Below are 13887 nucleotides of genomic sequence, written 5' to 3'. Positions count from 1 at the left end.
GTGACGAGAGGGCGTACAGGAGTGAGATATGCCAACTAGTGGAGTGGTGCCACAGCAACAACCTGGCACTCAACGTCAGTGAGACGAAAGAGCTGATTGTGGACTTCAGGAAGGGTAAGATGAAAGAACACATACCAATCCTCATAGAGGGATCAGAAGTGGAGAGAGTGAGCAGTTTCAAGTTCCTGGGTGTCAAGATCTCTGAGGATCGAACCTGATCCCTACATGTCGATGTAGTTATAAAGAAGGTAAGACACTGGCTATACTTCATTAGGAGTTTGAAGAGATTTGGTATGTCAACAAATACACTCAAAACCTCTATGGATTTACCGTGGAGAGCATTCTGACAGGCTGCATCACTGTCTGGTATGGAGGGGCTGCTGCACAGGACCGATAGAAGCTGCAGAGGGTTGTAAATTTAGTCAGCTCCATCTTGGGTACTACCCTACAAAGTACCCAGGACATCTTCAAGGAGCGGTGTCTCAGAAAGGTAGTGTCCATTATTAAGGACCTCCAGCACCCAGGGCATGCCCTTTTCCCACTGTCACCATCAGGGAGGAGGTACAGGAGCCTGAAGGCACACACTCAACGATTCAGGAACAGCTTCTTCCCCTCTGCCATCAGATTCCTAAATGGACGTTGAATCCTTGCACATTACCACACTTTTTAAAAATCTGTCTTTTGCACGAGTTTTAATCTATTCAATATACGTATACAGTAATCGACTTATTTATTTATTTATTTATTTTGTGTCCTGTCGTTTCCCCCCCCCCTTCCATATTATGTATTGCATTGAATTGCTGCTGCTATGTTGACAAATTTCGTGGAACATTTCTGTGATAATAAACCTGATTCTGTTGATCAGTGTCAAAAAAGTCAAATTAAATCCACTGTTATACAGTAAAACAATAAAACATGAAAACTTCCGAAGGGGGTGAATACTTTCTATAAACATTGAATAGAATAACAGATCCTCAGGGTTATGTTACAGGTGGGGATCTAACCCAGTTATATATAGAATAACCGATTCCTGGGAGTGGGTTTCAGGCTGGGATCAATTCTAATCTCCCCTCTTTTCTCTCTGTCCCTTCCTCCCTTCAACCCTCCCTCTTTCTCTCACCTAACACCTACGGCCCCTTCCCTCCCTCTCCTTTACCCTCTCCCACACCTTCTTTCCTCTCCTCTTCCCTCCTTCTATCCCTGCTTCCTAACTTCCTCACAATCTTTCTTCCTACACTCTCCCTCACTGCCCTCTCCTTCCCCTTTCCCTCGCCATCTATCTTCCCCTCTCTCTTCCTCCTTCCCCCACTCTTTCTCTCCTCCTCTCTCCCCCTCCCTTCCCCTCTTTCCCTTCTCCACCCCCTTTTCCCCCTCGTCCTCGTTCCCATCTCCCCTGCTCCCGTCTCTTCACTCCTTACTGCCTCTCCCTCCCCCCACAGACACCCACCTGGCTGCCCCTTTTCCTCAGGGAGCGTGCGGGGAGCCCTCGGGCTCTCACCCCTCCTCCACACCGGCGAGCTGGAGGGCTTGGGGACGTGCAGTGCGCGGGCGCTTACGCTTCTGAGCAGCGCCTTCGGTGCGAGTGGGCTCCTGCTGGTGGGAATTGCTGTGAGCACTGACTACTGGCTGTACCTGGAGGAGGGGCTGGTCTCCCAACATAATCAGAGCACCGAGATCACCATGGCTCTCCATTCCGGCCTCTGGAGGGTCTGTTTCGTCGCTGGTAGGGGCGAGGTGCTGAGTGATGGAGGGAGCGAGGGATGGGAGGGTCAGATGGTCTGTTTCATCGTTGGTAAGGACAAGGGGTTGAGTGATGGAGGAGGAGAGAGGGACAGAGGAAGGAGCGAAGGAGAGTCTGCCAGTATACAGAGGTATGAGAGAAGAGCAGGTCAACATTGGTTGGAAGGAAACCAATTTTATAGAGAAAAAAATAGTGGGAAGTTAGAAGATTGGGAAGCTTTTAAAAACCAAAAGAAGGCAACTAAAAAAGTCATTAAGAAGGTAAAGGTGAAATACCAAGGTAAGCTAACCGTTAATATTAAAGAGATTCCTCAGGTGCATAAAGTGTAAAAGAGAGGTGAGAGTTGATATCAGGACCGCTGGAAGTTGATGCTGAAAGAGTAGTAATAGGGGACAAGGAAATGTGGAAGAACTGAATAAGTATTTTGCATCAGTCTTCACTGTGGAAGACACTAGCAGTATGCCAGAAGTTCGAGTGTGTCGGGGGGCAGAAACGTGTTAGGTTTTACTAGGGAGAAGGGTTTTGGGAAACTGAAAGGTCTGAAGGTGGATAAGTCGCCTGGACCAGATGGTGTGCACTCCAGAGTTCTGAAAGAGGAGGCTGAAGAGATTGTGGGGGCATTAGTAATGATCTTTCAAGAATCACTTGCCTCTGGAATGGTTCTGGAAGACTGAAAAATTGTAAATGTCTCCACTCTTCAAGATGAGAGAGAGGCAGAAGGAAGGAAATTATAGGCCACTTAGTCTGATTTCAGTGGCTGGGAAGATGAAGGAGTTGATAGTTAAGGATGTGGTTTCGGCTTGCTTGGAGACACATGATAAAATAGGCCATAGACAGCATGGTTTCCTCAAGGGAATATGTTTCCTGCCAAATCTGTTGGAATTCTTTGAAGGACTAACAAACAGGACGGGCAAAGGAGAATCGGTTGGTGTTGTGTACTTGGATTTTCAGAAGGCCTTTGACAAGGTGCCACACATGAGGCTACTTAACAGATTAAGAACCTATGGTATTACAGAGAAGATTCTAACAAAGATAAAGCAATGACTGATTGGCAAGAGGCAGAGAATGGGAACAAAGGGAGCCTTTTCTGGTTGGATGCCGGTAACTAGTGATGTTCCACTGGGCTGCTCCTTTTGACGTTATGTGTCAGTGACTTGAATGATGGAATCGATGGCTTTGTGGCAAAGTTTGTGAACAATACGAAGATAGGTGGAGGGGCAGATAGTCTTGAGGAAGCAAAGAGGCTACAGAAGGACTTGGGCAGATTAGGAAAATGGGCAAAGAAGTGGCAGATGGAATACAGCGTTGGGAAGTGTACGGTCATTCACTTTAGTAAAAGTAATAAAAGGGTTGACTATTTTCTAACTGGTGAAAAAAATCAAAAACCTAAAGGGACTTGTGAGTCGTCGTGAAGGATTCCCTAGAGGTTAATTTGCACATTGAGTCTGTGGTGACAAAGGCAAATGTGATGTTAGCATTCATTTTGAGAGGAATAGAATATAAAAGCCCCTTATCTAAAAATTGATGTGCTGACATTGGAGAGAGTTCACGAAAATGATTTCAGGGTTGAATAGCTTGAAGCATGTTTGAAGGCTTTGGGCCTGTATTCACTGGAATTCAGAACAGTAAGGGGTGAAAACTATCGAATGGTGAAAGGCCTTGATAGAGTGGATGTGGAGAGGATGTTTCCTATGGTGGGAGAGTCTAAGACCAGAGGACACGGCCTCAGAATAGAGGGGTGTCCCTTTTAGAACGAAGATGAGGAGGAATTTCTTTAGCCAGAGAGTGGTGAATCTATGGAATTCATTGCCACAGGTGGCTGTGGAGGCTGTCTTTATTAATATTCAAGGCAGAGGTTGATAGGTTCTTGATTGGTCCAGGCATGAAGGGATGCAGGGAGAAGGCAGGAGATTCGGAGAGATAGGAAAAGCCACGATGAAACGGTGGAGCAGACTCGACAGGCCAAATGGCCTTATTCTGCTCCTCTATCTTATGGTCTTATAACCAGAGGGTCAGTTTCATCCCAGGTAGGGATGAGGGACTGAGGGATGGTGGAAGGGAGAGAGGGAGGGATGGAGCGAGGGAGTATAATCGGAAGGTCTTTTTCATCGCAGGTAGGAACAAAGGAGTGAGGATGGAGAGAGGAAGGGGCAGTGGAAAGAGGAATGGGAAGGGAAGAATGAGAGGGAGGGATGGAGGAGAGCGAACTGTAGAGTGAGGGGGAGGGAGGATGGATTGAATGAGGTTGGCGAAGAAAGGTGGAGGTGTGAAGGGTGGGCGAAGAACAGTTCACACCCTGATATCTTCCTCCTTGCCTTTTACACCCTCTCTCCGCTCTCCTTTCTCTCTTTAACCCTCCCTGTCCCCTCTTTCCCCCTCTCTCACTCACCAATCTCCCTCCCCTCCCTCTCACCCTCACTCCCCCTCCCTCTCACCCTCTCTCTTACCCCTCTTTCTCCCCCCTCTATCTCCCTTTCTCTCCCTCTCTCATCCCCTCTCTCCTCCCCTCTCTCACCAGGCCGGGAGAACGGCCGATGTGTGGCGACAGAGTATTTCCTGGAGCCTGAAGTTGAGATTACAACAGAGAACACGGCCAATATTCTCAGTGAGCATGAGTCCCCTCTCATCCGTTCTCGGGACCCCTCCCATTCATCCTCCCTGGACAAGAGAACTCCCTGGGCACTAGATCCCCTCCCCAGAACCCCTCCCACCCATTCTCCCCGGGACCCTTCCCATCCTTTCTCGGGACACTGACGCACGTCCTCTCCAAGACCCCTCCCATCTGTCCCTGGGACCCCTCCCACCCGTCCTTCCCGAACACGGGAACGCATCCACCCACTTCCCTGGGACCCGTCCCACCTGTCCTTCCCGGGACCCCTTCCTACAGTGATGCCCCCTCTCTGCCGCCTCCCCCACTGAATGACCACCACACTGACACAGAATTACCCACTCTCCTCTCCCCTCCTTCTTCTCTGCATTCCCTCCCCCCTCTCCCTCCCCCTATCTGCTCCTCTCTTTCTCCCTCCTTTCTCTTCCCCTTCTCTTTCTCCTCCCTCTCTCTCTCCCCTCTTCCCTCCCCCTTTCTCTCTCCCCTCCACACCCTCTCTCCCCCTCACCCCTCTTTCTCCCCCTTATTCTCAACCCTCTCTCGCTCTCCCCTCTCCCTCACCCCGTCCCTCTCTCCCCTTTCTCTCTGCCCCTCCCTCTCCCTCCCCTGTCCCACAGAGATGATTCAGACAGCCACCCCCTTTCCGATGGTGAGCCTCCTCTTTGTCTTCACTGCCTTCATCATCAGTAACATTGGACACATCCGTCCCCAGCGCACCATCCTGGCCTTTGTCTCTGGAATATTCTTCATTCTGTCTGGTAAGTGCCTGCCTTTCCCCGTGGGAGTGGTCAGATTGAGAACAGAGTGATCCCCGGGCAACGCTTCCCCTTCCTCCTCCGTTCACAGACCAGGGAATGTCGGCCGGGACGGTGCCCGGAGTGCCTGTGCAAACTGAATATAGAATATTGCAGCACCAGGCATTTTCACCTCTGTCTGTGCCCCTCGCAATCTGATAAACCTCTATCAGATCTCCCCTCAGTGTCCGACGCTCCAGGGGAAACAGCCCAAGTTAGACCGACCTCATGTCCTCTAATCCACACAACATCTGGTGAACCTCTCCAAAGCAACCTCCCCATCCCCCGCACCCGTCCCTTAATGGGGAGACCAGAACCGCGCACGATACTCCGAGAGCGGACAGACCAGAGTTTAATACAGCTGCAACGTAGCTTCCCGACTTGTACTCAGCGCCCGACCGATGAAGACAAGCACAAGTGTTGTGCGCCTTCTTTACTGCCCTGTCTACTTGTGCAGCCACTTTCAGGAACCCCAGGACCCCTTTGTACATCAACACTCATCCTGTGCCCTCACGTTCGACCTCCCAAAGTGCAACACCTCATACTTGTCCGGGTTAAACTCCATCTGCCATTTCTCCACAGACTGCTGATAAAGTATGTGCATAAATGTGTATAAAAGCTGTAATAATAACAGGGTTGTCATGGTGGGAGATTTTAATTTCCCAAATATTGATTGGCATCTCTCTGGAGCTAGGGGTTTACATGGGGTGGAGTTTGTTGGGTGTGTTGGCGCGTGGCCAAGTGGTTAAGGCGTTCGTCTAGTGATTTGAAGGTCGCTAGTTCGAGCCTTGACTGAGGCCGTGTGTTGTGTCCTTGAGCAAGGCACCTAACCACACATTGCTCTGCGACGACACCAGTGCCAAGCTGTATGGGTCCTAGTGCCCTTCCCTTGGACAACATTGGTGGCATGGAGAGGGGAGACTTGCAGCATGGGCAACTGCCGGTCTTCCATACAACCTTGCCCAGGCCTGCGCCCTGGAAACCTTCCAAGGTGCAAATCCATGTCTCATGAGACTAACAGATGCCTATTATTATTATTATTATTATTATGTTAGGTGTGTTCAGGAAGGTTCCCTGACACAATATGTAGATAAGCCTACAAGAGGAGAGGCTGTACTTGATCTGGTATTGGGAAATGAACCTGGTCAGATGTCAGATCTCTCAGTGGGAGAACATTTTGGAGATAGTGATCACAATTCTCCCTCCTTTACCATAGCATTGGAAAGGGATAGGAACAGACAAGTCAGGAAAGTGTTTAATTAGAGTTTAATTGAAGCTATCAGGCAGGAACTTGGAAGCATAAATTGTGAAGAGATGTTCTCAGGGAGATGTACGGCAGAATTGTGGCAAATGTTCAGGGGACATTTGTGTGAAGTTCTGCGTAGGTACGTTCCAATGAGACAGGGAAAGGATGGTAGGGTTTAGGAACCATGATGTACAAAGGCTGTTGAAAATCTAGTCAAGCTTAAGAAAAGCTTAAGAAAGGTTCAAAAAACTAGGTAATGATAGAGATCTAGAAGATTATAAGGCTAACAGGAAGGAGCCTGAGAATGAAATTAGGAGATCCAGAAGGGGCCATGAGAAGGCCTTGGCGAGCAGAATTAAAGAAAACCTCAAGGCATTCTACAAGTATGTGAAGAGCAAGCGGATAAGATGTGAGAGAATAGGACCTATCAACTGTGACAGTGGAAAATTGTGTATGGAACCGGAGTAGAGGTAGCCCAGGAAATTATAGACCAGAGAGTAATACTTCAGTTGCTGGTAAATTGATGGGAAAAATCCTGAGAGGCAGGATTTATGAACATTTGGAGAGGTATAATATGATTAAGAATAGTGAGCTTGGCTTTGTCAAAGGCAGGTCATGCCTTACGAGCCTGATTGAATTTTTTGAGAATGTGACTAAACACGTTGATGAAGTTCGGGCAGTAGATGTAGTGGATATGGATTTCAGCAAGGCATTTGATAAGGTACCCCATGCCAGGCTTATTGAGAAAGTAAGGAGGCATGGGATCCAAGGGGACATTGCTCTGTGGATCCAGAACTGCCTTGCCCACAGAAGGCAAAGAGTGGTTGTAGACGGGTCATATTCTGCATGGAGATTGGTGACCCATGGTGTGCTTCAGGGATCTGTTCTGGGACCCCTTCTCTTCATGATTTTTATAAATGACCTGGATGAGTAGGTGGAGGGATAGGTTAGTAAATTTGCTGATGACACAAAGGCTGGGGGTGTTGTGGATAGTGCGGAGGGCTGTCAGAGGTTGCAGCAGGACATCTATAAGATGCAAAACTGGGCTGAGAAGTGGCAGATGGAGTTCAACCCGGATAAGTGTGAGGTGGTTCATTTTTGTAGGTCAAATGTGATGGCAGAATATAGTAAGGCTCTTGGCAGTGTGGAGGATCAGAGGGATTTTGGGGTCCAAGTCCATAGAACACTCAAAGCAGCTGCGCAGGTTGACTCTGGTTAAGAAGGCATACAGTGCATTGGACTTTATAGCTTTATAGGACCCTGGTCAGACCCCACTTGGAGTACTTTGCTCAGTTCTGGTCACCTCACTAGGAAGGATGTGGTAACTATAGAAAGGGTGCAGAGGAGATTTACAAGGATATTGCCTGGATTGGGGAGCATGTCCTATGAGAACAGGTTGAGTGAACTTGGCCTTTTCTCCATGGAGCGACGGAGGATGAGAGGTGACCTGATAGAGGTGTATAAGATGATGAGAGGCATTGACCGTGTGGATAGTCAGAGGCTTTTCCCCAGGGCTGAAATGGCTAGCACAAGAGGGCATAGTTTTAAAGTGCTTGGAAGTAGGTACAGAGGGGATGTCAGGGGTAAGTTTTTTTATGCGGAGAATAGTGAGTGTGTGGAATGGGCTGCCGGTGACGGTGGTGGAGGCGGATACGATAGGGTCTTTTAAGAGACTCCTGGGTAGGTACATAGAACTTAGAAAAATAGAGGGCTGTGGGTAACCCTCAGTAATTTCTAAAGTAAGTACATGTTTGGCACAATATTGTGGGCCGAAGGGCCTGTATTGTGCTGCAGGTTTTCTGTGTGTCTAGGTATCTAATATGTACGGTCTTCTTTGTAATTGTGTTAATATGTTAGTACGATTATACAACAGAGATGTTGACACCCAGGAACTAGAAACTGCTCACCCTTTCCTCTTCTGATCCTTCGATGAGGACTGGTGTGTGTTCCCTCGAGTTCCCCTGCCTGCAGTCCACAATAAACTCCTTGCTCTTACTGATGTTGAGTGCAAGTTTGAACCAGCTGATCTATCTCACTCCTGTACGCCTCCCTGTCACCGTCTGAAATTCTGCCAACTTTAGTTGTGTTATCGGCAAATTTATAGGTGTTTTAGCTGTGCCTAGCCACACAGTCATGGGTGTAGAGAGGGAGTAGAGCATTGGGCTAAGCAGGTGAGCCAGTGTTGACTGTCAGCAAGGAGGAGATGATTTTTCTGATCCGCACAGACTTTGGCCTCCTGGTGAGGAAGTCAAGGATCCAGTTGCAGAGGGAGATGCAGAAGGCCCAAGTATTGGAACTTTTTGATTAGAACTGAGGGTGTGATTGTGCTGACACTGAGCTGCAATCAATAATCAGCAGCCTGATGTAGGTATTGCTGTTGTCCAGGTGATCTCGGACCACACGGAGAGCCAATGGGACTGTAGATCTACTGTGGCAATAGGCAAATTGCAGTGGGTCCAGATCCTTGTTGATTCAGGTCACAACCAACCTCTCAAATCGCCGTAGGTATGAGTGCAACTGGGGAGAGTCATTGAGACAGCTCACCCGGCTCTCCTTGGACACCGCTATGCTTGCTGCCCTTCTGAAGCAGGTGGGAACCTCTGACTGCAGCCGTGACAGATTGAGGTTGGTTGCCATGGGCTTTCAGACCCTTCCAGGGCCTGAGGCCTTGCGAAGGGTCGTCCTTTTGGAAGATGTTCAGACATTGGACCCCAGTACCGATATCACATAAAAGGTGTTCCTGGTCTGCGAGAGAAGCACCACAACCACTCGTGATGTTGAGTTTCGCTTTGTGGGAAGTAACGGCCTGCAAACCCACCAGCGCCAACGGGCATCTGATTCCATCGTTAACCTCTATTGGAATTGTTATTTAACATACGGGGAGAGAGAGAGAAAGGGGGCGATTGGACAGCAAGAGGGAGGAGTGAGTGAGAGGGGGGACAGGAGGGGTGGAGAGAGAGATGGAGAGAGGGGTGGAGAGAGAGGGATGGAGAGAGGGGTGGAGATAGGTGAAGGGGGTATAGAGAAGGGTGGAGGGGGATGCAGAGAGGGGAGGGGGGGATTGGGTGAAGGGATGGAGAGAGTGAGGAGTAAAGAGAGTGAAATGGAGAGAGGGTAGAGAGAGCAGAAGGGGACAGAATGGTGGAGAGAGTGAGAGTTGAGAGAGGGGAGATAGCAGGGGATGGAAAGAGAAAGGTGGGGTGAGGGGAGAGTAGGCTGGAGAGAGAGGGGTGGACAGAGAGAGTGGGGAGAGAGGTAGGGTGAGGAAGAGGGGAGAGAGGTAGGGTGAGGAAGAGGGGAGAGGTGTAGGGTGAGGAAGAGGGGAGAGGGGTAGGGTGAGGGAGAGGGGAGAGAGGTAGGGTGAGGAAGAGGGAAGAGGTGTAGGGTGAGGAAGAGGGGAGAGGGGTAGGGTGAGGGAGAGGGGAGAGGGGTAGAGTGAGGAAGAGGGGAGAGGGGTAGGGTGAGGAAGAGGGGAGAGGGGTAGGGTGAGGGAGAGGGGAGAGAGGTAGGGTGAGGGAGAGGGGAAGAGATGGTCAGGGGTCAGAACCTGTTGTTTACTCTCTGTTGCTCGTCTCCCCCTCATTGCCTCCATCACTCTCCTTGCCCCTCACTCCTCTCCCACTTCCCCATCGCACCGTCCTTTCCCTTCCCAAACCTGCCCAGGTCTGAGCCTGGTGGTGGGCTTGGTCCTCTACATCTCCAGCATCAACGATGAGGTGATGAACCGTCCGAGGGAGCCGGAGCTCCACTTCCGCTACCGCTACGGATGGTCATTTGCTTTCGCCGCCTCGTCCTTCCTCCTCAAAGAGGTGCGTCCCTCTCGGGGATGGGAGGGGAGGGGAGAAGGGAGAATGGGATAGGAGGGGAGGGATTATGAGGAGAGAGAGGGGGTGAGGGAAAGAGAAGAGGGAGGGGGAGAGGAGTGGATGGGGAAAGGAGGGGGATGGAGGGGAGGGGGAGGCATGAGGAGGTGAGCAGGATGGAAAGGGAGAAAGGAGAGGGAAGAAGGGAAGAGTAGAAGATGAAAAGGAGAGGGCGGGTAGAGGAGACGGAGTGTGGAGAGGGAGGAGAGGGGAGAATGAGAGGTAGGGAGAGGGGAAAGAAGGGAGTGGATGTGGAGGAGAAAGAGAGGAGGGAAGAGTGAAAGGGTGAGGGAGGGGGAGAGGGTCAACACTGAACCATCACCTCATCCCTTACCCTCACCCTGCATCCTGCCACGGCACAGAGCTGCCTCACCATCACTCCCACAATTCCCACTTCATCCACCCCTCACCCCGTACTGGGCTCGCTCATACACACCCCTCCCTCACTGACACCACAATCTGCTCTTTTGTAGTATGCCAACGTACAGAGCTCTCTCACTGCTCCCACAGTCTGCCCCCTCATTGACAGAGGTGTGCTCCCTCACAGGGTGCTGGCATGCTCCCTCACTGTCTCCACATTGTACTCCATCACTGAGGGTGGTGTGCTCCCTCATTGTTTCCACAATGTGCTCCCTCACTGATGGTGGTATGCTCCCTCATTGGTCCCACAATGTGCTCCCTCACTGATGGTGGTATGCTCCCTCATTGGTCCCACAATGTGCTCCCTCACTGATGGTGATGTGTTCTCTCATTGTTCCCACAATGTTCTCCCTCACTGATGGTGATCTGCTCCTTCATTAGTCCCACAATGTGCTCCCTCACTGATGGTGGTATGCTCCCTCATTCTACCCACAATGTGCTCCCTGACTGATGGTGATGTGCTCCCTCATTGTACCCACAATGTGTTCTCTCACTGATGGTGGTCTGCTCCCTCACTGGTTCCACACTGTGCTCCCTCACTGATGGTAATGTGTTCTCTCTTTGTTCCCACAATGTGCTCCCTCACTGATGGTGATATGCTCCCTCATTAGTCCCACAATGCGCTCCCACACTGATGGTGGTATTCTCCCTCACGCAGGGCGCTGGAGTGCTTTCGGTCTATCTGTTTATGAAGCGCTACGCAGAGGAAGAGATGTACCGGCCACATCCAGCCCTCTATCGCCCGCGGCTGAGTGACTCGTCTGACCATTCAGCCCAGTTTCTGCACCCCCAGCCCTGGCAACGGGCACGCAGTGCATCCGAGATTTCCAGCGACATTTCCATCCAGATGAACGAGAGCTTCCCGCCTGCTGTCACCTGTGATCGTGGGAGGTACTCGACCTCCCCCTGCTGAGCAGAAAGAAAACTGGACGCACTTGCACAGAGTGAAGTTCACTCCAGACCATCCCATCACTCCCTCCCGGGGTCAGACAGTCTGAAGTCCTCTCCACACCAACCCATCACACACTCCCAGAATCAGACAGAGTGAAGCTCCCTCCACACCGTCCCATCACACACTCCCGGGGTCAGACACAGAGTGAATCTCCCTCCACACCGTCCCATCACACACTCCCAGGGTCAGACACAGAGTGAATCTCCCTCCACACCGTCCCATCACACACTTCAGGGTCAGACAGAGTGAAGCACCCTCCACACCGTCCCATCACACACTTCAGGGTCAGACAGAGTGAAGCTCCCTCCATATTATCCCAGCACTTACTCCCAGGGTCAGACACAGTGAATCTCTCTCCACACTGTCCCATCGCTAACTCACGGGGTCGGACACAGAGTGAAACTCCCTCCACACCATCCCATCACACACTCCTGGGGTCAGACACAGAGTGAATCTCCCTCCACACCGTCCCATCACACACTCCCGGGGTCAGACACAGAATGAATCTCCCTCCACACCGTCCCATCACACACTCCCAGGGTCAGACACAGAATGAATCTCCCTCCACACCGTCCCATCACACACTCCCAGGGTCAGACACAGAGTGAATCTCCCTCCACACCGTCCCATCACACACTCCCGGGGTCAGACACAGAGTGAATCTCCCTCCACACCGTCCCATCACACACTCCTGGGGTCAGACTTTTTCCTCCTCACTCCCTCTGTTCTTTTTCTGTGTTTCTCTTTCTATCCGTCCAGGTGTCTTAGCTTCTCCTACGTTCGACAGCCATCTCTTGCTCTTGCTCCATCTCTGTTCCTCTCTCTCTGTCTCTCTCCTGCTCTTTCTCTCTTTCTCCCCCCGTCCATCACCCTACCCGTCCCACTCCCCCTTTCTCCCTCCTGCTCCACTTCCCCTCCCTCTTCTTTCTCTTTCTGCTTCCCTCCCATCTCTCTTCATAATTTCCCTCTCCCTCCCTGCATTCTGCCCTTCTCTCTGTTTCTCTGGTATGTGTCCATGACCCCATCATGTCCTCACCCTCCGCAAATTTGCCAGGACGCGGTGTGTCCGAGAGGGAGACCACCCACGGGGCCCAGGTGTGAGCAAGAGCTCCCTCTGGTATGGCCAGAGACCCTGGCTGTGGGAGGGTGGGGGGTGCAAGGAGAGAGAGGTGTGTGATGTGGACGGAGGGAGTGCGGGGACTGAGATCCTCACCCTGTCGCAAAGTCTGGCCGTTCTGAGGACCCAGAGGAGGGTCGGGGGTGGGGGGTGGGGGTTGGGGCAAAAAGAAACCACGATGTGGGGTGAGAAAAAAAACATTGCACGTCCTTTTATACGATCCGTGAACATTGTCAACTGTTGCGTGTTTTGTGTACCTGCGCGTGGCTATCCATCGTTCGCAATCAATCTCGCCCCGGAGGGGCGCAGGCTGGGGTGGGGGGGGGGGTTGGGGGGATGAGGGCTGTGGGGTAGGGGCTGGAACTAGTGGCAGAGGTGTGCAGGCAAAGAGTGGAAGCTATTTCTCAACAGGAGAGTCGCCGACAGAGTGTTGGAGCGTGAATGTGGACAAATAAAAAACACCCCACACACTGGTTTGAAGTTGGTTAAGTATCACTGTGGGCACAGGGGTGTGGGGGTGGCAGAGGGGTGACAATGCGACAGAGAGCACACCCCGGGTACGACGCTGACGAAGCCCACTTCAGATCGTCACACACTCCCGGGTCAGACACAGCGTCAATATCCCTCCACATGGTAACACACTCCCGGGTCAGACACAGCGTGAAACTTCCTCCACGTCGTCACACAATCCCGGGTCAGACACAGCGTGTAACTCCCTCCGCATAGTCACACACTCCCGGGTCAGACACAGCGTGAAACACCCTCCACATCGTCACACACTCCTGAGTAAGACACAGCGTGTAACTCCCTCCGCATAGTCACACACTCCCGGGTCAGACACAGCGTGAAACTTCCTCCACGTCGTCACACAATCCCGGGTCAGACACAGCGTGTAACTCCCTCCGCATAGTCACACACTCCCGGGTCAGACACAGCGTGAAACTCCCTCCACATCGTCACACACTCCCGGGTCAGACACAGCGTGAAACTTCCTCCACGTCGTCACACAATCCCGGGTCAGACACAGCGTGTAACTCCCTCTGCATAGTCACACACTCCCGGGTCAGACACAGCGTGAAACTCCCTCCACGTCGTCACACACTCCTGAGTAAGACACAGCGTGTAACTCCCTCCGCATAGTCACAC

At 51.5% G+C, this 13887-nt stretch overlaps 1 protein-coding gene across 1 annotated transcript; it reads left to right on the top strand.

Annotated features, from left to right (window-relative positions):
* The first annotated feature begins 225 nt into the window (after positions 1-225).
* On the top strand, positions 226-12858 carry LOC140190185 (voltage-dependent calcium channel gamma-7 subunit-like). Its single transcript, XM_072246699.1, has 6 exons — positions 226-233; positions 1440-1723; positions 4260-4346; positions 4967-5107; positions 10053-10198; positions 11331-12858. Exons 1-6 carry the CDS (start codon positions 226-228, stop codon positions 11583-11585), a joined length of 921 nt encoding a protein of 306 aa, XP_072102800.1. The 3' UTR covers positions 11586-12858.
* The last annotated feature ends 1029 nt before the right edge of the window (positions 12859-13887 follow it).

This window comes from Mobula birostris, chromosome 29 (genome assembly GCF_030028105.1).
Source record: "Mobula birostris isolate sMobBir1 chromosome 29, sMobBir1.hap1, whole genome shotgun sequence".
NCBI lineage: Eukaryota > Metazoa > Chordata > Chondrichthyes > Myliobatiformes > Myliobatidae > Mobula > Mobula birostris.
This window is presented reverse-complemented; position numbering and strand designations above follow the sequence as displayed.